This window comes from Chiloscyllium plagiosum, unplaced genomic scaffold (genome assembly GCF_037043375.1).
Source record: "Chiloscyllium plagiosum isolate Xiang-an unplaced genomic scaffold, Cpla_swu_hap1 HiC_scaffold_52, whole genome shotgun sequence".
Lineage (NCBI taxonomy): Eukaryota > Metazoa > Chordata > Chondrichthyes > Orectolobiformes > Hemiscylliidae > Chiloscyllium > Chiloscyllium plagiosum.
Genome location: NW_028270190.1, coordinates 21,387,281 through 21,411,529, shown reverse-complemented (window position 1 = coordinate 21,411,529; position 24,249 = coordinate 21,387,281). Strand labels below are relative to the sequence as shown.

At 41.1% G+C, this 24,249-nt stretch overlaps 1 protein-coding gene and 1 long non-coding RNA gene across 2 annotated transcripts; both read right to left on the bottom strand.

The window, feature by feature from the left end:
- Nucleotides 1-560: 560 nt before the first annotated feature.
- On the bottom strand, nt 561-9,702 carry LOC148134873 (putative G protein-coupled receptor 139). Its single transcript, XM_087985399.1, has 3 exons — nt 9,658-9,702; nt 6,979-7,096; nt 561-1,729 (listed from the first exon to the last, which is right to left on the bottom strand). The coding sequence occupies exons 1-3, from the start codon at nt 9,700-9,702 to the stop codon at nt 828-830; spliced, it is 1,065 nt and encodes a 354-aa protein (XP_087841525.1). The 3' UTR covers nt 561-827.
- A 7,045-nt stretch (nt 9,703-16,747) lies between these two features.
- On the bottom strand, nt 16,748-23,440 carry LOC148134872 (uncharacterized). Its single transcript, XR_015755642.1, has 2 exons — nt 23,375-23,440; nt 16,748-18,097 (listed from the first exon to the last, which is right to left on the bottom strand). It is a non-coding gene; the product is annotated as an uncharacterized LOC148134872 (long non-coding RNA).
- Between the last annotated feature and the right edge of the window lie 809 nt (nt 23,441-24,249).

Below are 24,249 nucleotides of genomic sequence, written 5' to 3'. Positions count from 1 at the left end.
TAGATGGATAGATAGATAGACAGATAGATAGATAGATAGATAGATAGATAGATAGATAGACAGACAGACAGACAGACAGACAGACAGACAGACAGACAGACAGACAGACAGACAGACAGACAGATAGATAGATAGATAGATAGATAGATAGATAGATAGATAGATAGATAGATAGATAGATAGATAGATAGATAGATAGATAGACAGACAGACAGACAGACAGACAGACAGACTGGCAGACAGATAAAAGGTCAGACAGATTGCACTGTGGTTTGAAGTGAGAGCAGGTCCTGCAGCAAGCAATTCGCCTTTGAATCCCCTCAAGAGTTGTTCACAATTTATCACTGCGATAAATGACGTTGAAGCAACTCCTCGCAAGACTATCTTCACCTTTTAGGATAAAGCAGCATCAGACCGCTGAATTGGTGTCACGTTCAGAACCATTTACTCGCTACAACCTAAATGATCAGTAGTTAAAGTGAATTCTTTTCAGGGACATCGCCAGAATTTGCAGGGGTTGACTGAGCCTATCTCCCTTCTCTTACCGCTCCATCGACCACGCAATATTAAGCAATGCCTCATCGCTGGGTACACACAGCCCTGATAACTTCTGACTGAGTCCGTCATGATTACAAGCGCCTGGTCGATGTATCAATGATGTATCTCTTTCTAACCCACCAGCATCCACATCAGTGTTCTTACTGGGCCAGATTGTCAGTGAGAGAGCACACTGGGTGTGAGTAGATGCGCATCATAGGACACGTGGGGAATTGCTTGTTGGTCATTATTTGGTCCACTGTTGAGTTTCAATCTGGAATCTATCAGTGTTAGCAAAGATTAATTAATTTCGATAGTAGAGTGAAGGGATATGTCACCACATTCTTTAATTGTCTTCTGAACTTAGCTTGTGTTATAGCGTAGATGCCAGTGTTTGTGCAGCAACCTAGGAGTTGGAGGATGAAGCCTAAATCTATTAAATATGCAGGTACAAAGGTATAGACACCCAGCTGATGAAATCGCTGAAGTATAGATATCACTGTAAACACTGCCCACAGCAGGATGAAATTGCCAGAAATAGCAAACAGTAAAATAATGGATTTCCTTCGATTCTCCATGTCAGTGTCTCTGGGTCTCTCCTTATTGCTGTGAGCCCGGAGTCTCTTGCGGGCATTGCTGCTCACTAAAATGTGTCTGACGGTGAAAATGTTGAGCAGCAGTATCAGGGCAAATGGAAGGCAGGGTGTGATAATGTAGTGAACAACTTCAATTGCAGCCCATAACATCAAATTAGTATCATGCAGATTCAGACCACAAAACACAGGATCATTCAGGAAACGATACCTATTGTTGTACAAAAAATACCAGATTATGTTCTTTAATGAGCTCAAGACAGTCTCTTTTCCCAGAACCACAGCTGCTATTTTCTCACTACAATATTTAGGTTTCAGTTTTTGGTAGCAAATGGCCACACACCGATCAAAGGTGAATGCGACAGTGAACCAGACAGAGCAGTCTGTGACTGCATACAGCAGGACCGCGTGAATGCTACACATATCCATGTATCTTAGGAAAAGAAAGTTTTCTGGAAAAAGAATGGGAATATGTCTCAATATCAGGTCGAGGAGCACCACCAGCAGATCTGCTATTGCCATGGTCACGAGGTAGCGAGTGACACATCCACACAATCCGCACTTTCCCCGGGAAAGGATTGCAATCGTTATTACGTTAACTGCGAAATGAAACACGTTCGTTATAAAATGATATATACGGCAGCGAACGAAAAATTCAGCATTCACTCACTCAACGATTGACACACCATTGCAGTAGTGTGTACTATGTACAAGCATAATGCTATCTCCTCCAACAGCATCTTTCCAACCCATGATTACACTTGCATGCCTCAAGAAGGGTAGTAGATATATTAGATTTTGAACTCTGTACGTTCCCCACTGATTTATGCAAACGCCATTGACATTAAAGTTAAAGTGATCGCTGTGTCATTCAGTGTCGCTGGATCCAAATCCAGGAATCCCATTCCAAATCGAACTGTGGGTCCCCTTCACTAGAGGGTATGCCACAATCAAGGAAGGAAACTCATCATCAGTTTTCCTTGGACAATTGTACACCTGAGACCTGCACAGAATGACTGCTTGCACCTGAACTGGATAGCCAACAATATCCTGGGCAGATGTTTGCTGGAGCTGTTCAGAATGGTTTCACCTGGATTGATACGGGCATGGAAACAAGAGCTCCAGACCAGAGGCCGGAGAAGGTAGTGAACAGCTAGATACAGTGTGCAGAGAGTCTGTGAAGAGGGATATACGTTTGATAGGGCAAATGTGCAGTTAGTGTGATGGGTTGAACTGAGTTTACCTGAACACAACATTTATCAGGAATAAGGGTGACAAACCTAAAGCATGAGTCAGTATTTGGAACTGCATTGTGACCATTACAGAGACTTTTATGTTACAGGGAAGGGGCAGGAATGGTTGTTAGATAGTCCAGGGTTTAGATGCATCAAAACGAATAGGGCGGAAAGTAAATAGGTGTGGGGTGTGGCATTACTTATCAGGGGTAACATTTGAGCTGCAGAAAGGACATTTGTCGAGTAAGGTTTGCATGGAGGGTCAATATGGGTGGATCAGAAACAGGAAACGAGCAATCGCTTTATTGGGAGTTTTTCACAGACCCCTAATAACAACAGAGACAAAGAGGAACAGATCAGTAAGCAGATACTGGAAACGCGCAGAAGTAACTGGGTAATTGCCACGGGTGACCTAAACTTTTCTAAATTTGATTGGAACCTCCTTAGTTCAAATCGTTCGGATGGAGCAGCTTTTGTGACGTATGTCCAGGAAGGACTCCGGACCCAACTGGAGGGGAGAATGCATTTGATTTGGTGTTTGGCAACAACTCATGCCAGATGTAAAACCTATTGATGAGAAAGCGATTTGGTGACGTTCCCTGACATTCACGAGGCTCATGGAAAGGGATAGGAATAGACAGCATGGGAAAGTATTTAATTGAGGGAAGGGTAATTACAATTCTATTAGCAGGAATTGGGGAGGCCACATTGGGAACAGATGTTCTCAGGCAAATGCACAATAGAAATGTGTTTCGGGAGCATGTGCTGATAGTGCTAGAGAGGTTTGTGCCACTGCGACAGCAAAGGAAATGTACGTTTAACGTTTACAAATGGTGTGGACAATCTAGTCAAGAACAATGAGGAAGCTGACATAAGGTTGTGGAGGGAAGAATGAGGCAGGGCTCTAGGAGAGTTACAAGGGAGCCAGGGGTGAACTGAAGAATGGACTTAGGAAAGCAAGAATGGAGCATGAAAACGTTTTAGCGAATAGGATTATGGAAAACCGTAAGGCTTTTCCTTATGTAGGGAACAAGAGGATGGCCAGGATGAGGGTAGGCCCGATTGTGGAGGGAACTTGTGTCGAGAGTCGGAGAAGACAGGGAGGTACTTAATGAATACTTTGCCTCAGATTTCACTCCTGAGAGTGACTTTCATGTTTCTGAAAACAACTTGAAACTGACTGATAAGTTCAAGCAGGTTGATGTTAAGAAATAGGATGTGCTGAAAATTTTGAAATACCTGAGGATAGATAGGACCAGATGGGATATACTCAAATTTTCTACAGGAAGAGAGGGAAGGGATTGCTGCGCCTTTGGCGATGAACTTTGCATTCTCGTTGTCTACCAGCGTAATGCCAATTAATTTGAGGGTTTTCAAGAGAGGGAACAGCGATAGTCCTGGGAACTACAGACCAATCAGTCTTAAGTCCAAAGTAAGCACATTATTCGAGAGTGTTTTTAGAGAGAGGATTTATTATTACTTGGAAAACCATAGCTTGATTAGAGAAAGTCAGCATGTCTTCGTGAGGGGCAGGTAATGCCTCAAAACCTAATTAAATTATTTGGGGATGTGACAAAACACATAAATGAATGTAAAACAGTGGATGTGATGTACATGGGTTTTAACAAGGCGTTTGATAAGTGTCCCCGTGGTAGAGTCATTCAGGAGGAAAGCAGATATCGAATGTAGAGAAATCTGTCTGTCTGGATACAGAACTGCTGGTCCACAGAAGCTGGAGGGTGGTTGCAGATGGAAACTATTCAGCCTTGGAATTTGGTGACCAGTGGGTATGCCACAGAATTGGTTTTGGGAATTCTGCCCTTTGTAATTTTTATAAATGACTTAAATGAGTAAGTGGAAGGTTGGGTTAGTATGTTTGCTGATTAGACGAAGGATACTGGATTATTGGATAGTGTGGAGGGCTTTTGTATGTTGCAACGGGATATTCACAGGATGGAGAGCTGGGATGATATGTGTAAGACGGAGCTCAACCTGGAAAAAATGTGAGGTTATTTATTTTGGAAGGTCTAATTTGTATGCAGCGTTAAAGGCAGAATTCTTGGCAGTATGGAGCAACAGAGGTATTTTGGGGTCCACGTCCAAAAATCCCTCAAGTCTGCTAAGCAAGTTGACAAAGTTGTTAAGAAGGTGTATAGTGCATTGGTTTTCATTAGCGGGGGTGCAGAAGTGACCTACTCATATGCTGCCTGGAACAGAGGGCATGAATTGTAAATAAAGGTTGAGGAAATAGGTATTTTCTCTTTGTAGCAACGAGGGATGAGAGGTGCATGGATAGAGGATGAATGGCACGTACTGTGCTGTTCTGTTCTATGTTCTATGTTTCACGCTTTGTGTTCTATATAACGGCTGCTCCAGGAAGCGAGAAAGGAGGTTGCTAAGCTGCTGGTGAGGATATTTGCCTCCTCACTCTCCACGGGAGTCGGACCGGAGGACTGGAAGGAGTCCCTCTTTTCAATAAGGGTAATAGGGAAATAGCTGGCAATTACATACCAGTCAGTCTTACATCTGTGGTCAGCAAAGTTTTGGAAATAATTCTGAGGGATAGGATTTATGACTATATGGCAAAACATAATGTCATTAAAGGCAGTCAGCATGGCTTTGTGGGTGGCACGTCATGCCTCACCTCGTTGTTGAGTTCATTGAGGAGATGTAAATACAGGTCGACGACGGTCGAGCAGTGGATGCGGTGTATCTGGACTTCAGCAAAGCATTTGATCGAGTACCCATGGAATGCTCATTCATAATGTCAGGCAGTATGGGATTCAGGGAGATTTGGCTATCTAGATTCAGAATTGGCTGGCTGACAGTGGTTGTAGATGAAATGGATTCTGCCTAGAGAACAGCATTGAGTGATGTCCCGCAGGGCTCTGTTTATGGCCTCTGCTCTTCGAAGTTTTTATAAATGACTTGGATGAGGAGGCTGAGGGGTGGGTTATTGAATTTGCAGATGACACAAAGTTTGGAGGAATCGTCGATAGTATCGAGGGCTACTGCAGGCTGCAGTCCGACGTAGACAGAATGCAGAGCTGGGCTGAGAAATGGCAGATGGAGTTCAACCTGGATAAATGCGAAGTGATGCATTTTGATGGACAAACTCGAATGCTAAATATAGGATTAAAGACAGGATTATTGGCAGTGTGGAAGAACAGAGGGATCTGGGTATGCAAGTACACAGATCACTCAAAGTTGCCACCCAAGTGTTGTCAAGAAAGCATATGGTGTTTTAGCTTTCATTAACAAGGGGATCGGGTTTAACAGCCACGAGGTTTTGCTGCAGCTCTACAAGCCCCTGGTGAGATCAGACTGGGAATAATGTGTCCATTTCTGGTAGCCCTACTATAGGAAAGGAACAGAGACTTTGGAGAACGATTAAAGAATATTTACCAGGATGTTGTCTGGACTGGTGATCCTGCCTTATGCAGAAATCTTCAATAAGCTTGAACTTTTCTCTCTGGAGAGAAGCAGGAAAAGAGGAGACCTGATCGAGGTGTACAAGGTAATGAGAGGAACAGATAGAGTCAATAGTCCGAGACTTTTCCCCAGGGCAGGATTGACTGTTATGAGAAGTCGTAATTTGAAGATATTAGGAGGAAGGTATAAAGGAGACGTCAAAGGTCGGTTATTTACGCAGAGAGTTGTGAATGAATGGAATGCGTTGCCAGCTATGGTGGTGGAGGCAGAGTCATTGGGGACATTGAAGCGACTGCTGGAAATGCACATGGATAGCAATGAGTTTTGGGTTGCGTCGGTTAAGTTACTATATTTTACATTAGGATTAAATTTCGGCACAACATCGTGAGCCAAAGGGGCTGTGCTCTACATTTCTATGTCCAAAATTGAGAGGATGACAAATACTGTATAACGACTGTAGACGGATGCCCATGTATATGTGTCTCACAGAACGAATGAATGAGTATAAATGTTCGAGTGACTGTGCATGAAAGTTGTGTGTATATGTGAGTTTGTGCGTATATTCGTGTGAATGTATGCTTGAGGATTTGTGCAAAGTTTTCCATTCAAATATGTACGAACTACGGGCAGGGGTTTGAATGTTTGTGTGAATACATGTGTGCAAGAGTGTGTGAAGGAGATGTTGTATTGTTGAGAGAATGTGAAAAAAACGACAGAGTGTGTGCGAGAGATTGTTCAGGTAACTGTGTAATTGTCTGTGGGTATAAATATCTGTGACTTTGTATGTATCTGACTTCTCATTATTCTCATGCCTAAAATACAACGACAATAGGTAATGACCATGATGTATTCAGCATCTATGGTCTATAATGAAAAATAGAAAGCAAACATTTGCAGAAGACTTCATGTAGTCCTTCCTCACTTGGTATCAAGAACCTAAACCGAAACCAACAACGATTAGCAGCTGTGAATCCAGCCAAATTGACTCTAGTCGTTACAGTGTTGACTGGTCTAACATCGGGTTACAATTCACCATGCACACGAAAGGAGTGGGGAGGAATCAATAACACATACACAAGAGAGGACAGACTAATTCGAAGAAAGAAGACAGCGTAGAATTCTGGACAAAAAGAAAGAGTGCAACACAGTTTAGAGAATTGATAACCGACGCTAACACTTACGGGGGACACTAACAGCCGCAAGTAGCGGGAAGTAGGTCCTCTCGATCTCCTGAAATATATTTCGTATGTTGATTGCCTCCCGATAGAATGAAACTGCCTCAGCCAAACACTGCCTCTGCTGTCAGTGGGTGAAGAGTAATTCTGCGGAGTTCAGTCAGCACAAGTTGATGCCAGTGAAGCGAAATCCTTATACAGAGCAGAGAGGACAATCCCTGAGAGACAATGGTTCTATTTTTTCTGAGCTGGTGTGAAGTCATCGTGAAAACTTGAGCTCTGTTAATGGAGTTGGGTATTGCTTTTAGTCTCTGGGCAAATGATTTCAGTTAACGACCTTTCAGGTCAAATAAGTTTCATGGAAACTCAAATCCAGTGATGAAAGTAACGTTTGAGTGTTGTAGCGTGCTTGAGTCACTGTTTCAACCGACTTGAGACTGGGAGGGCAAGTCTGTCTGTGCTGTGTGTGTGTGTGTGCGCGCGCGCGCGCATTTGCGTGTGTTCATGTATGTGTGCAATTCTGCGTTTTGCACTGTGTACTAAAATTGGTGAAAGAAATCATGTTTAAACATCAGGGATTGTTAAAAGGATTCCTACAAGTCCTATAAATAAGTTACATGATGTTAATTGTTAGTGTTGTTTCCACAACTGCTGGCTCAAGCAATGGGGGAGATCGAGGTACAGATGAGTTGAAGCCAAAGGCTGTGGCAGCCTTAGACAAATAATTGGAGCTTTGTCCGTCAGCATGCTGAGTTATGGAATGAGAGTCATTCAGATCGACACCATAGGAAAAAGGCCCTTCTGCCCATAAGTTCTGCAAGGACCAAAACAGCCAACGAACTGGTTCAATTCCAATTTCCATCAACTTTTCCTATGCCTACCATACCTTAACATTTTAGTTACACTTCTCAAACTTTCTTAAATATATTGAGCGTTTAGGCCTCTAACAATCTTACAGGTAGTGACTTCCAGGCCCCCAGCAGTCTCTGGATGTAACGTTTTTGCCTCACATCTCCTTGGAACCTTGTAGCTCTCACCTTAAATTCATGCCCCCTGGACCCTGATACCTCCACATTGCGGAACAATCTATTTTGTCTATATATATTAATCTCAGTCACCTCATCTCTAAATCTCCTCTGCGCTAAGATATAGAATGTCATGCTTTCCAGTCTCTCTTCATGACTAAATCTTTCCAGTTGAGACAGCCTCGATGTAAATCTGCCCAGCGACATCCTGGTAGATCTCCTTGTGGTCTTCCTTAGTGCAAACACGTCCAGTCTTTAATTCGGATTCCAGATATGCACGTAGTATGCCAGTTGTGCCCTCAGCAGCCTATAATACAATTTCACCTTCTCGCCCTTGCTAATGAATTCTGTACCCCGACTAATATTTAGCAACCGCTGTGGTTCTGTTCGCCGAGCTAGAAGTTTTTGTTGCAAACGTTTCTTCCCCTGTCTAGGTGACATCCTCCGTGCTTGGGAGCCTCCTGTGAAGCGCTTCTGTGACCTTTCCTCCAGCATTTCAAGTGGCCTGTCCCTGCCGCTTCCGGTTGTCAGTTTCAGCTGTCCGCTGTAGTGGCCGGTATATTGGGTCCAGGTCGATGTGTTTGTTGATGGAGTTTGTGGATGAGTGCCATGCTTCTAGGAATTCCCTGGCTGTTCTTTGTTTGGCTTGCCCTATAATGGTAGTGTTGTCTCAGTCGAATTCATGTTGCTTGTCGTTTGCGTGTGTGGCTACGAGGGATAGCTGGTCGTGTCGTTTCGTGGCTAGTTGATGTTCGTGGATGCGGATCGTTAGCTGTCTTCCTGTTTGTCCTATATCGTGTTTTGTGCAGTCCTTGCATGGGATTTTGCACACTACATTAGTTTTGCTCATGCTGGGTATCGGGTCCTTCGTCTGGTGAGTTGTTGTCTGAGTGTGGCTGTTGGTTTGTGTGCTGTTATAAGTCCTAGTGGTCGCAGTAGTCTGGCTGTCAGTTCAGAGATGTTCTTGATGTATGGTAGTGTGGCTCGTACTTTGTGTTGCGGCATGTCCTCGTTCCGTTGTCTTTCTCTGAGGCATATATTGATGAAATTGCGAGGCACCTGACATTCTCCTCGTGTCTGCGTGGGATTACTCCGAGTGCTCCTGTTTCCTCCCACAGTCAACAAATGTGCAGATTAGATGAATTGACCATGCTAACTTGTCCGTAAGTGTTAGGTGAAGGGGTAAATGTAGGGGAATGGGTATGGGTGGGTTGCTCTTCGGCGGGTCGGTGTGGACTTGTTGGGCCGAAGGGCCTGTTTCCACTCTGTAAGTAATCTAATCTAATCTCTATTTGGTTGTGCCTTACGGTCAGCTGCAGTCAGAAATAATCTCAGTAATGGCAGCTGCATCAGCGATACTGAGGTGCACAAAGAATGCTGAAAGAGTTCGAGAGAACTGTCACTCGATTGTTGGAGATGTTAATCTGGCAGCAGGCCCAAATAAAGTTGGAGTCTGTCCTCCTTTGATCTGTGATTAAATACGTCACAGATGTTGCGTCAGAGCACTGAAAGAAACGATTGACACATCACAGTCGTAGTAATACTGACTATAAACAACATAGAGAGGAAAAGGAATCTTCTACTGTCAGCATTTGAGGAGCGACGGAAAGTTTATTTATTGCCATCAGGAAATGAAATAGAGTAATTTCCACTGTCTTACTTGGATATGAATGTAAAACTGAAGCCTGAAAGTCAATGACTGCATGGTTCGAATAATGTTGGTAACTTTCACGTTTTTAGTTTTGGAAAATGGATCTGTGGGAGAGATGGGATCTGCGTGCGTTGGAGGTCTCCCAACTGCAGAGAGACAATCCATATTCCTTCTAGTGTTTATGTATCGTCTACTGTGCCATATGTAACGACACGGACAGAATACACACTCCCCGCCACCCAGGCTTAATTTATACAGGCAACACAGATAAGGTTTATCCCGTGCAGTAATCCGTAAAAATTCGAGAGGCCAAGAACTATTTAAAGTAAAAATTAACAACTTTATTTATTATAGTATGACAGAGACTAATTAAATAACAACTACTTACAACTACTTCGTTTAGGGTATCTTTTACTTTCCCTTCTACAATACTTATCTGATCAAACCCCCGAGCAAGATTTCCCAAAAATCAAATTTCAAAACCAGGCAGTTCTCGAATTTTCCCTTTGTATCTTCCTCTGTCGATGCTCGTCTTCTCAGGGACTTCTGTTTCACAGCTCATTGATATATATATATACCTTGAAAAGAGGTGTGATTCGGACAGGCTGTCCATGCTGGTAACTTGACAGTTATCCACTCAACTGTTCGATTTTAACCAGTCTTATATCCCAAAGCATTGGATCGTTCCATTGGTTTTTAATATTGTCAATAGACTACATTCAAACTTGATTGTAGTTTGTTATTTTCGGATATATAATGTAAACGGATTGACCGAATCTGATTTGATTTTGTATCGTAACAACTCAGCAAGTGCTACCTGCTGAACCAAATGATACACTGTAAATTTAACAACACTCTATGTGCTTGTTAATTCCTCCACTCTCTTAAAGGTTCAGTGTACTTCTACACCTTCGTAACGGCCCTGCCCTTTAACAAAAACAGAACCACCATAATGAAAAGATGGCCTCTTTTTCCTTATTCTTTAAACACATTACCCTAACATACAGATAACTTTAACTTCTCCTTAACTTTATTCTCAGATAGCTCTGTGTGTGTGTGTGTGTGTGTGTGTGTGTGTGTGTGTGTGTGTGTGTGTGTGTGTGTGTATGTGTGTGTGTGTGTGTGTGTGTGTGTAAACACTAAATAAATGCAACTGCATCTCAACTTTATCAATTACATCTGCAATAATGCATCTGCGATTACATTCCTATGACCTGCTACATGTAAAAAAACTAAACGTCTGTAACATAAGACTCCAACGACATAGGCCCATATTCTGATCAATAAAACTTTCTAAGAATGTAAGATGATTGTGATCCAAGTATACATTCATCCCCAATGCATTATTCGTGACATTCACATTATAATGTTGTAAGGTGTGTACCAATCTCAACAGTTCTTTTTCTATCATAAATTATTTGCTCTGTTGGATGTTGAGCTTTTTCGAAAAGTAGACAACTAGCAGAACAATCAAATCTTTTTTTCCCCAGTCTTAAACCGCAAAGCATCAGATTGTTTCATTGGTTTTAATATTGTCAATATACTAAAGTCAAACTTGATTCGAATTGACATTTGGGGCACGTTTTAAACAAATGGGCCGATTTCGTATTTGTTTTTGCCATCATAACAACTCAGCCAGTGCTCATTGCTGCAGCAAATGTTACATTGTAATTCTCCATCACTCTGTGTGCTTGCTCAGTCCTTCACTCTCTTCATGGTATCTTACAGTTCCACATCCTCATAGCAACGTATGAATTTAAGTGACGAAGGAGTGAGCTCGGAGAACGTACAGGGGACAGTAAGGCATATTAATGCAAGAAAAATGAATTTAATTAATGTGGTCAGAGATAGGGACAAAGCATAAAATTACTGAACATTAACATTGTGCAGAAAAATACATTACAGCAGTGTGGGAGGCAAAGCTGCTGAGGTGCAACTGGCGATTTTCACTTGAAATGCGGGAGTGCTGCTTTTCAAGAAACGTGGTGAAGGAATGTCAGAGATGATATTAGGATACGGGGACAAAAAATGAAATCAAACCAGCCTTTTTAATTCCTGAATTCAGAATACAATAAATTCTGAAACATTCAAAGATGCTCAAAAGGTTTTAAACGGACTTTTGTAATATCACATAAACGAGATGAAGTTTATTACTGACACACACATTTAACACGATTTTCCAAACAAGTAACATGAGCAAAAATTGCACCAGAAAAAAGTCAGTGGAATTGGATTTATAAAGTTCAGTGTTTTTTAAGTGACACAGACACGGCAGTTTATTTCTGTGCTCGATGACAGGGTTGACGATATTTTAATGAATTTTAAGAAAGGAAGAAGAAATGGGTACGTTATGAATGAATGAAGAATTTGAACTTGTATGTGTGGGATCAAATAATTTCCGTTTAAATGTGCGTTTTCATGACTTTAACATTTCCAATCTCTGCCTTATCACAATAAATTGTTGTTAATTTTTGCATGTTCTTGAATGTAGGTTTCAGGTTTATTTCTTTAATAGTAGCTATATAGCCTACAGAATTAAAGGGTGGTCAGTTAGATAAATGCACAGATAGACAACTAATGAGAGAACGACAGAGAGGAAGAGAAAGTAAGAAGGGAAAGAGATGGAGAAAGCGATAGAGAAAGAGAGAGAAAGAGAGAGAGAGAGAGAGAGAGAAAGAGAGAGAGAGAGAGAGAGAGAGAGAGAGAGAGAGATCACAGAACCATGGGACTATTACCTGGCAGAAGGAGACCAGTGGGCAAGTTAGATCTTAAAACATGCCTCATCTCCTGAATTCTATTTCTATAGTCCAATACTCTGCGTCCTTCTTTCCCTGCAAGAAGGCAAACCTATACGTGAGGAATTTATACAGTGAATTACTTTCAAAATGCTGAGGACAACGGAAGGTAATTCAAAATAATGTGGTTTCTTTCATCATAAATAGCTAGCCAATGTTTAATTCACCACTGTAATGCTCAATTTTATTTTTTTGGTTGGGCTAAATCAAATATATTTCTCCAATGTTCCTAAATAGTTCGTAATAAATTGTTTTTTTTTCTGTGCATGGTAAACTGTAATGAGTGGATTGCTGCCATTAACTATTTACAGTTTATATAAGTGATCTGTAAGCAGTAACAAGTGTCAAAACGCAACTTTTGTGGATCATAGTAAAGTAGGTGGGAAAGCCGACAGTGATGAGCAGCTAACGTTAGTGGAGTTGTATACAGGTAGGAGAATCTGCAAGTATCGGAAAGTTGGAATTTCATGTCGATGAGTGCAAGAAGTGTCCATTTGGCAGAAATAAATTATTAAAACGGAAAATGATTCTTTAAACGTCAAACAGATAAGTGTGTCAATGCAGAGGACTATTGTTGTCCTAGTAAGTGAATATGAGAAATTAGGTATGGACGTGTAATATTTAATTTAAAAAAAACAAGATGGAATCTAGATATTTATTGCAAAAGAACTGGATAATAAACGACAAGCAGCGTTGTTATATTTCTGTGAGACAACACGAGGAACATTGTGTCCAATTTTGTTCTCCTTAATTGTGATGGCATCGAAAGCAGTTCACGGGAGTATAATCAGGTTGATCTCATGGATGAAAAGGATGAAGTAAGAGGAGTGATGGAATATCTTGGGCTTTTAATCGCTGAAGTTTAGAAGAGTGAGAGAGGATCTGATTGTGCTCCATAAAATGCTAAAGTGGAGTGATAAAGCAGACGTTAAAAAGATGTTTTCTCTTGTGTAACAGTCTCAAAGAAGACATCGTAAATATAGAGTGGAGGTTGGTTCAACAATAAGATGAGGATAAACTTATTTTCTCACAGATTTGAGAATCTTTTGGAACTCACTGCCTGAGTGCAGTGGAGACAAAATCAATCAACACGATCAAGAAAGAAATACATATGTTTATGAGGAAAAGCGGGATAAACGGTGAGGGAGGGACATTAGAAAAGTTGAGGTGACACCAGTATAACTACGGTCATGGTTATGGTAAATGGCGAAGCGTTGCATTACCTATTCCCACTCTTAATTCTTATGTTCCAATGTTCCTACATTCCGATGACACATTTTCAGAACGATGAGAAAATCATGTTGATTATTTGCGTTCATTTTTACGAGGTTCTGCATCTGTTTTGGAGCTACATATGTCCTTGAAATAGTAGTATTAGACTCCTGTATTGCTCATTGCAGATGCGGTTGACGCCTTGGGAAACAACGGGCGAGTTTCTGATAGTCGAAGTCTGCAGTTCTGGAGTGTTGTGAGAGCCGCAGTGCCTTTCGTGCTGAGTTAATTCAGTAACACGTGGTCTGACAAGCTTTACCAGTTCGTAGAGGGAATCTGGAATGGCATTTCAAGCCGAGGTGACTAGATTGTCACATTTTGGTGATTTCCTGGCCTCCTTGGACGATTGGTGGCTCTTGGTATTCAGTGCATTTCCATGCCCGTTCCTACTAATCAATTGCTCCATGAGCTCTAACACACTGTGGAAATTGTTACGAATTTCTTCATACTGTTTTACTAACCTAAATTGATTGTCAGTAAATTCTCCAAACCTTTGTGCCCTCCACACCATTTAGAGTCTTTTCTTTCCCAGCATCATATTTGAAACTTTTAATCTATGCAAATTCTTTGGTAATGTTCTTGGACATCCCTATAATAGACTTTTTGTCCTGATCCTCATTCACTTGATAGTATGCCAGTTACGACTGAATCGAAGACGTTATTGAGGAGACGATCTTGCAACTTGCTGAACTCATCCATGGTATTCTTTGATTCCACAAAGAATAACCTTTAAGAAGGGATTTACATGGTATTGAAACTCAGTGGCAGTCAAAGAACTTATATAATTCTGCAACCAGATTAGTTGCATTTTGCCGGGAAACTGGGAGCTGGTGCTGTCGTTATTAATCGGAGAGCTTTGTACTTCCATGGGTAGAGTTTTCATGTGTCCAAATTGGCGTCAATGAATGCTTGGTGAGTTTTTGAAATATTCGTTGAGTTTCACTCATCGAGACAAAAGGATGGAATTCCATCATTCCGGCTGCTTGGGCATTGTGGATATCTTCTTTGGAAGTTAAAGTTTAAGCTAAATGCCAAATTATTTCCAGGACCTATCATCTTATTGCAACCACCACATTGATGTGCCTGGTCCCTCTCAGATTTCAGTTGATAGCAGTAACAATATAATTGGGGAACTGTTTGCGGTGAATGCCTACAGAGTGGTTCAAACCCTGTTTACCAAATCAGCTGAAGACCCTGCTGTCCAGTTTGCAATTGATTACTTTGGTTTCATTTATTCAGTATTCTTTCCAGAGCAAGAAGATGTGTATTCGCTATGGACATGTGAAACAAATAGTGCAACGTGGAAATAGTAATATTCAACATTCAATGAAACTGAATTGTCTGTACCAGATAAATTGAGGTCAGACACAATTCTCTGTCTGGAGGACTGATCAAAGAAGAGATACTGAATTAATTAGGACTACAATGATTGGAGATTTGAAGGTTTGCAGGATGTCAAAGAAACCTACAGTAACAGTGAGAGACTGGACAGGATAAACACATGATGATCAATGAGTCAAGATCCTGCGATCATAGTTTAAGCTCACAGATCACGATCTTTAGAGCTGAGAGCAGGAGAACAATTTATAACCAGAGACGATGAATGTGTGGTATTCTCTCCCACAGAAAACAATAATATACAAACGAAACAAACGCAGTAACGTGTGAGCAACTTGTATTGCTTCACTTCAACTTTTACGTTATCAATGGAAGAACGGTATATGTGAAGCAAAAGTGCCAACAGAACAGTGGATAGCTCTCGCGAAGAATACAGGCCTGCTGTTGCTGCTCCACAGGCCCACACTCAGGGTTCCGTTTAAATTGCTACATCTGTTCTGAATCACCCACAATTAACATTCTGCCAATATTGGACAATGTGTTATCTCAGTGTAGAAAATAGTGGACTTGCAGAACTATTATTTCCAATTTCCTCCTAACAGTCTGTGGGGAATAAGTTCCTCCCGAATTATTGAAATACGGTTGTTTCTTTGTTTCTGTTTCTTTGACGACCTGAAACAGTACTTAAATCGATACTTACGCATTTCAGTGGGGCATAAAAGGTGGTGATATCAAGCCACTCTGGATACAGGTATTCACAAAACTCAGATTTTGTATATTGTGTGCTTCTTCAAACAATGTGCTTCTTCAACTTGATGTTCAACATATTAGCTGGATAAGATTGGCAAGAGGACAACTGCAGGACCTTAGTTTTAGATAAAACTAACTAAATTAGGAATTTCTGGAGAAATTCAGTAGGCCTTTTCGCACCTATGCAGAGGAAACAGTGTGAAACTTCCTCGTCTGATAAAGAAAAATATCAGAATAACAATAGGCATATGTTTCTCTCCAGATTAAATTAGATTACCTTCATTATGGAAATAGGTCCTTTGGCCCAAAAGTCCACACCGATCCTCCGAAGAGAAACCCACCCAAACTGATTTTCCCTCTGACTAAAACACCTGACACTATGGGCAATTCGCCTACCTGCTCATCTTCGGACTGTTGGAGGAAAAAAACACAGACACAGGGAGAATCTGAAAATTTCACATAGACAGTCACTTCAGGCTGAAATGGAACCTAGAATCCTGGTGTTGTGAGGTAGCAGTGCTAACCACTGAGCCACCGTGCCGCCCTTGTTGGTACAACGATACGAAGATATGCTGGTATATTTTTATTTGTTTCGGGTCTTCTTATTTTGCAGTACTTTGCTTTATTTTAGTATTTTGTGGATATGTTTACGTTGATGCCAACAGATATCAAAGGATCAAAATTAAAGATTCCCCTGACAATTCCCTTAAGACTGAATGTTACATTTCTATCAGGACCACAGGGTCAGCCATGCCAATGGGATAGGGCACAGGCACAAATATTACTGACAGACACGAGGAAGCATGCAATGCAAACTATCATTCTTTAAATGTGCTTATGTTGGAGGATAAAACGCATTACTGTGGCTGTAACATGTCCTGACTTTCGCTCCCCATCTGTCAATATTATGAGTGCGAAACCAACATATAGACAGGAGGCAGGGAACAAGTTAGCCAGTTTTATTCAGACACGAAGGGGTGGATGAACTATATGGCCAAGACAATCCCTATCCCACCCCCACACACACCTTTTTACATGTGATGATACAGCAAACAAAATATAAATGGTACAGATCTTCTAAATAGCAGAAAATATGGGTCTGAAAACGGGGAGAATATTAGTAGCATGAGAAATGCTAAAACAAAAAGTGGTCTGAGGCAGGTAACGTTGTAAATAAATGTTGTCTTATTTTGGAAGAGTTTGGCGGTTTCCTGTGTCAACACTATGCTTTCTCTCTGAGAACAGGGATATTCAACAAGGATGTGTTCCCCTTGTGTTAATGAATGGTGGACCACGCTCCTGCCAATGGATGAGCTTCTCACTGCCATGAAGCTACCTCTGAGTACCATGGAGTCATTAAAGGAAATAAAAAGAGGTTTAAGCTGCCTATTAAAGAAATTAACATTTATTCCATCAGATCAATAGTTCCCCCATGTGAAAATTCAATAGATATCTGGGAAGGGGGGAGCATGAACATCAGAAGATGCATGTGTAAATTACAAAATCGAAACAAACACTTTAAGGCAGTGTAAGAATTGCACAGGTTCAATTGAGATCGCTGCTAATTCTTAGAAGGTTTGTGGATACCAGACTCCGTCTCCTCATATGACAGCCCCATTAACTCACAGACAGTCTGGCGAACTTCTATTAAACTTAAGTCAAACAAAGATATTGCGAGATTAAAAAATCCAAATGGTCTCATACACGGTTCTGTAAGGTAAATATTCAAGACATTGTTACTCCTATCGCACAAATCCTCTTCTTTTTTACTTTGCTAATTAGTTGAACAAATGAGGTAATCGGATATTTGACCATGCTCTGGAATTGACCTCTGAACTTCGATTGTGTAACAACGTAAATAAATGTGTTCGTGCAGAAACTTGCATTCACCAGGATATATCCGGCTTGCTGAAGGATATATTCAGTATCTCTGTAATCTCTGTGGTCTGTTCCTGTTACATTATAAAACACAAATTCAATAAGATACGTCAACCACAGAAGTAATAAGTTGCCAGATATAGTGAAAAGTAAGATTGCGGACTTCTTTCTGCTCTCCATCTCTGGGTCACTGTGATTCTCTGCCTTGTTCTGACCCCTTAGCTGTTTCCGGACACGGCTGCCTACAAAAATATGTCTGACAGTCAGAATGTTGAGAATAAGAATTAACGCAGATGGAATTAATGGAGTTGAGGCTGTCACAAACCAATCGAAGATGACCCATCCAATCTCTGTATAGTAGCTCTTTTTCACAACGCAGAATGTTGGTACATTGTTTATGAAAACTCCAGGTTCACCTGAAAAGTAGTGGGGGATATTTTTTAAACAGACAAGAATGGATATTGTTGATAAGATTACAGTTGCTGTACGTTCGGTGCAGTACTTTCTCTTCAGATTCTGGCACCAAATGTCCACGAATCGATCAAAGGTGAAAGTTACGTTATACCAGACAGATCCTTCTATTGCCACACGGCTCAGTACAAGATTAACACCACAGGAAGCATGGAAGGAAAGGAAAGCGCCAGGAAAATAATAAGAAATGAGTCTCCAAACTATTACGTAAGTGACAATCACCAATAAACCTGCTGTTGCCATGGCAATTAGGTAACGGGTGGTGCAGATGGAAAGACCACATTTTCCCCGAGATAAGATCACAATTGCCACGATATTAACTGGAAGAAAGCAAAATGAATGTTGTTGATTCGGATTCCATATAAGTTTGAAAAGTATACTTTGCCTTGTGGGTTGAATTAACGTATAAACGATCAGTTTATAATTGCATACATTATTTTAATTTTGTGATTCACTGGAGGTGATTGGCATTCATCGTTCATTCAGCATAGTGAAAAGAACCAGCCACTTGACAAGTCTCTGGTGTATGCTTAAGTCATTGAATATTCTATTAATTATAACACAGTAGAAAAATTGGGTACATGTGTTCAAATATGCAAAATCTTCAAATATGTTTCATTCATGTCCTTCAGGAAAGGAAATCTGCCAACCTTACGTGGTCTGGTCTGCATGTGCCTCCAGACCCACAGCAATGTGGTTGACTCTAAACGGCTCTCTGGGCAATGAGGGACGAGTAACAAATGTTGGTCTGTGCAGTGACCCATTCATCCCGTGAATGATAGTTAAAAAAAAGGCAAAATGAGCAAATAAATGACAAGTTTGAAACATGTAAATTCATTAAGCGTGGTAGTTTATGGAATATAGTAAAGCTGAAATATGAGGTATTTTCTGGACATCATTGTGATTCACAATAAACTTCTAAATTCAATTTCAATTGTTTCGATTTCATGGATACTTACCTTGACTTTGTGAGCTGCAGGGTGAATTTTATCGATAAGAAACGCATCAGGGACTATAAAATTTATCTGAATTATGTCTATCAGGAGTTGGATTGCCTCTGATTCTTTTCAACTAAAATTATTGGAGTCTTGAGATGTTTAAAATTTTGCTCATCAGATTCCTTGATTTGATTTTGCTCTTAGAGGTGTACAACATGGAAATAAATCATTTGGTCCAACCCATCCATGCCGACCAGGTATCCAAATCCAGTCTAGTGCCACCTGCCAGCACTCGACCATATCCCTCCAAACCCTCCCTATTCATGTACCCATCCAGATGCATTTAAACGTTACAATTGTATCAGCCTCGACCCCTTCCTCTGGCAGCTTTTGATTTTTTTGTAATCTGCATTTTCCAGTAAGAACATAACAAAATACGTTGATTTTTTTTCTATTTGTTGAGACAAAACAGCACGTATTTGTTTAATTTAAGAATTAGGTTTTCATGAAAAAAACAATAACTTGGAAGAGGGTCCATTAATCCTGAGCCAGCTCATTAATGTCAACAATACCTGTGACTGTTTTGCTGGCTTCCACAACAGACGATCCTCAAGCATCATCTTTTCTGTTGTGCCAATACTCCTCCAACATCACCGATTGACCAAATGGATTTTACCAACCAATGTTAAAGTCGCGTCCATCGCTGATGGGTCCACTTCATAGACATTGCGATCATGCTGTTCTGCCACTTTTTCAACACAGCTGACCCAATCAACAACGAAGACACTGATGCTCCATTGCCAGCGTTTGCTGTTGAGCAGACCTCGCAAACATAACATCTGCAATGTAGCAGCTGCTGATTCCATGTCTTGTCCTTGCTCCAGAAAAGGAAGTGAGGGGTGAACTCTCCTGCACACTATACCTATTCGAGATCCACACTCTGCTAGCCACTCAACGTCCGCACCCTCGGCTCACCAGAGGTCTGTGCACTGTACCCAGCTCGATACGACTGAGGGTCTTTGTGCTGGACGTTGTGTTGCCGCCAATACCATCCAAACAAAGGAAAGGTAAACAGGTAAAAAGAAAATGAGATCAAAGGAAAAGGAAAAATGCTATCAGAGCAGATGAACTGCAGCACAGAAGCTTTACTCTGTCGCTATCTTGTTCTGGACCTTTTTGCTGAACATTTTCATGAAACTACTGTGAAATACCTTGAATGAAATAAGAATCTTCCATTTGAGAAGCTGGCCAAAACGGATTACGGAAATGAAGATGTGGTCTCACCTGGAACTTGGCAGTTGGAGTAACACTTTCTGACATTTACACATGAGCACTCTTGCCAATAGGGCCAGCAAGTCGTTCGCCTTCCTGACGAACTTTTTGACTTAATGCTGCAATACTGAGTTAGCGATTCAAAAGTAGTTGATTGCAGTACGTCACTTATTGCATCACAATGTGTGTTGAGGTAAAATGAACGTATACGTCGAGCTGCAATGTTAAATTGGAATTGGACAGAATGCATGAATGGCGGTTTTAGTAATTATGCCGCCAATGAAAGTGCAAGAATGCACTGAATTTTACCCCCAATTGTTGCCATCCATTTGTTGCTGTTACACGGTGGCGAGCACTGCTGCCTCACAGCGCTAGAGACGCGGGCTCAAATCCCGTCTCAGGCGACTGACTGTGTGGAGTTTTCACGTTCTCCCTGTGTCTGCATGGGTCTTCTCCGGGTGCTCCGGTTTCCTCCCACAGTCGAACAATGAGCAGGCTAGATGAATTGGCCGTGCTAAAATGCCCATAGTGTTAGGGGCGTGGGTAAATGTCAGGGAATAGGTCTGGGTGGGTTGCGTTTCGGTAGATCGGTGTGGACTTGTTGGGCAAAAGGGCTTGTTTCCACACTATAAGCAATCTAAAAAAAAGACAGAGTTTCTGGACATTGACCTGACGACAGGGCAGTTACAGGTGATTCTATTCCAAATCAGGACGATGCATGATTTGAAGGGAAATTTATAATAGACACTCCATCCATGCATCGGCTGCTCTACATCACCTCAGTTGCATATGTGAGACATTTCAAAGTGCTGCAGAATCAGACATGGTCAGTTTCTGCATTTGTGCCTTCTAGCTCTGACACATTTTCCATTAAACGTTTTTGATTAAGGGATTGTGATGACAGTGTTGCTTTAAGAGTTGCAATTTTCCTGTTTTCTTTTTAGAAACGTTGAGCAAGATGTACTACATAGTATTTGGTAGCTTTGAGGACTTCGAACTTTCGTTCGATAGTTGTAACAATAGAAGCATCCTTGATGAGTGCGGAGAACTCTCACAGACCAGAAATTTTATGTGTTTCTTTTATCTTTTATGTTCAGCAGTAAGACAAGTAGAAGCTATTTTCTCTTCTCTTCAAACACAGCGTTTTACGCTTGATTTTAATGTCCAAAGGTTTACAGTCTATGTTAACACTCTTAAAATGTTTTGAGGGGTTCTGATTGATTAGCAGAGGAAATGGGCAATGATTAAGCGTTGGATAATAAATCAAATCCTGGATCCCAATATCAGTGTACGTCTGTGAGCGTTAGAGAATGCGGATAAGAGACATAATCAGGTGGCAAAGGAAAAGGGGAATCTCATTGACGAGAATAAAGACAGTTGTAAAAGGAAACAAAAGTGAAAAATAACGCTGTGGTGTTTTCACAGCAATAGAGTTGGCAATTTATGCGAATTATTTGAATGTGAGTGTGGACAACATGCTAAAGGCCATAATGGATGACACCAAAATTGGTGGCATATTAAGCAATGAAGGCTTCCTCAGATTACAGAGAGATCTTGATCAAATATGTCAATCGACTGAAGAAAACATTCCAGATGAAGTTTAGTTTCAATTAATGCAAGTTATTGCATTTTGGTTGAACAAACAAGGTTAAGACTTGTACAATTAATAACAGGCTTTGAATCATGTTTTCGAACAGAGGGATCTAGGTTTTCAGACACATAATACCTTGACGTTTGCGTCAAACGTGAATAGGGTGGTTAAGAGACATTAGTATATTCGCTTTATTTGTTCAGTCCTTTGGTTACAGGAGTTCTGAAGTCACGTTGAGGTAGTACAGGCCATTGCTGGTGCCTCGTCTGGAGTACTGTGTCGAGTGCACTTGGCCGTGTTCATTGAAGGATCTTACTAAACTGGAGAGCATTCAGAAGAGATATCCCAGGATGTTGCTGGGTATAGATGGTTTGAGTGATAAAGAAAGCCAAATGTAGGAACACCAGACAACTCTGAAAATTTTGTTGGACTAGTAATAAAAATCACAAGGGAAGTTAAACAACTGCTGCAGAATGTACATGATGTTCAGAGGTTGACTACAAAGTATGTGCCAGATCTGCTTGACAAATATACATATAAGGGTAACGTTTATTCACATAGGCCAGGACTAGTACGTAAGGAGGTTGCAATATTAAGGGACACAGGACCCTCTCAGCCTTTAGTGTGGAAGGATGGGGAGATATATATACTCCTGAGGGGCTATTGACAGAAAAGGTACCTGTCGCAGGGATTCCTGCTGAGGCAAGTGCTCAATTATATAAAGTGTGGCTAGACAGTCCAGAGAAGAGTGGAGAATGATTTGTTTCTTGAAAATGACATAGCTGATTAACTGGAGGACCTGCTGCCTACCTCCACCTGTTCAGTGGAGACAGAAACTGAATACATGGATAATGTTTATCCTGGAATTGTCCCTGATTGTGTAATCATAAGATCACAGAGGCACAAATTGAAGCAGGAGAGTTTAAAAAGGCACAGATAAGGAAGCTTACATAGTGTTATACGAAACTTGATTTAATCAGATAAGAGGAACAGAGAATGAGCAAATGGGGAAACAAGCAAGTAGCTTTAGCTCTGCTAAGCTGATTGAACTACATAAGAAAGATGAGGAATTAAAAGAGTTATCTTAAAAGGCATTTGCAGATCAAGAAAGTTGAATGAATTCGTGTGTTATTACTTTACAAATAATGTCTTAATGGGGAAAAGGAGACCATCGCAAATTCAAACAGATGAGAAATGGTCAGAGATTCTTCACATTGTTTTGCTGGCACGGTACAGAAGGGGGGTGCTGCGAATGTCACAGGAGCAACCACTTGGAGGTTATGTAGGGGTGAGGAAAACACAGGATAAACGATACAGACATTTTTACTGGCCTGGACCACACAAGGATCTCGTGGAATTTTTCCAGATGCGTAATGCATGTCAGCTAATTGGAAACGTACACGCAGAAAAAAATCTCGCACCTTTAACAGCTATTCCTGCATTTGAGGAAATTTTCACAAGAATCTTGATTGATTGCGTAGGTCCCTGAAATCAGAAAAGTGGGAATAAGTCTTTATTAATAATAATGGATGTGACTACGTGCGGGAATGCCCTTATCCAACATCGAAGCTGAAAGGGCTGTAGAAGAACTACTTCATATTTTTTTACGAGATACAGACTGCCAATAGAGGTCCAGCCAGATCAAGGATCAAGCTTCACATCCAAACTGTTCAAGGATGTTATGCTTAACTTGAGAATAAAACTTTCAACTCGACTACATATCATCCAAAATCGCTGGGAACGCTAGAGAGATGGCATCGAACTATGGACCTTCAAAGAGTTCGCAGATATAGATAAAAGGACTGCGAAAACGATTGTGTATAGTAACGAAAGTAACAGTGCAGTTGTTATGGAGGACTGAAACTTGCCAAATATTAACTGTAAATTCTACAGTTCGAGTAATGTAGATCAGCCAGTGCTGTCGTTGCTGGAGAATGTTACGAGTATCACGATTGGGTGTCGGTGAGAGAAAATGGTTCAGAGAGAGAGGAGGTAAGCTGCTGGAGAATATTTCAGGGATATTGAGGCTGTGTAGGTACTAGAAAATGTTACAGAGAAAGGGAATGTGTGTAGGTACTGTCGAATATTGCAAGGATATGAAGGGGTATAGAGGCTGGGGAATACCGACAGGGATTGGGAGTCAGTGTTGCAGCGATGTGAAGGGGTGTAGGTGCTGGAGAATAACAAAGGGATGAGGAGTGGTTGTCAGTGTTGAGGATTGTTGCAGGGATAGCGTGTGAGTGTCATTGCTGGAGAATGATACAAGGGCAGGGAGTGGGTGCAGTTGCTGGAGAAT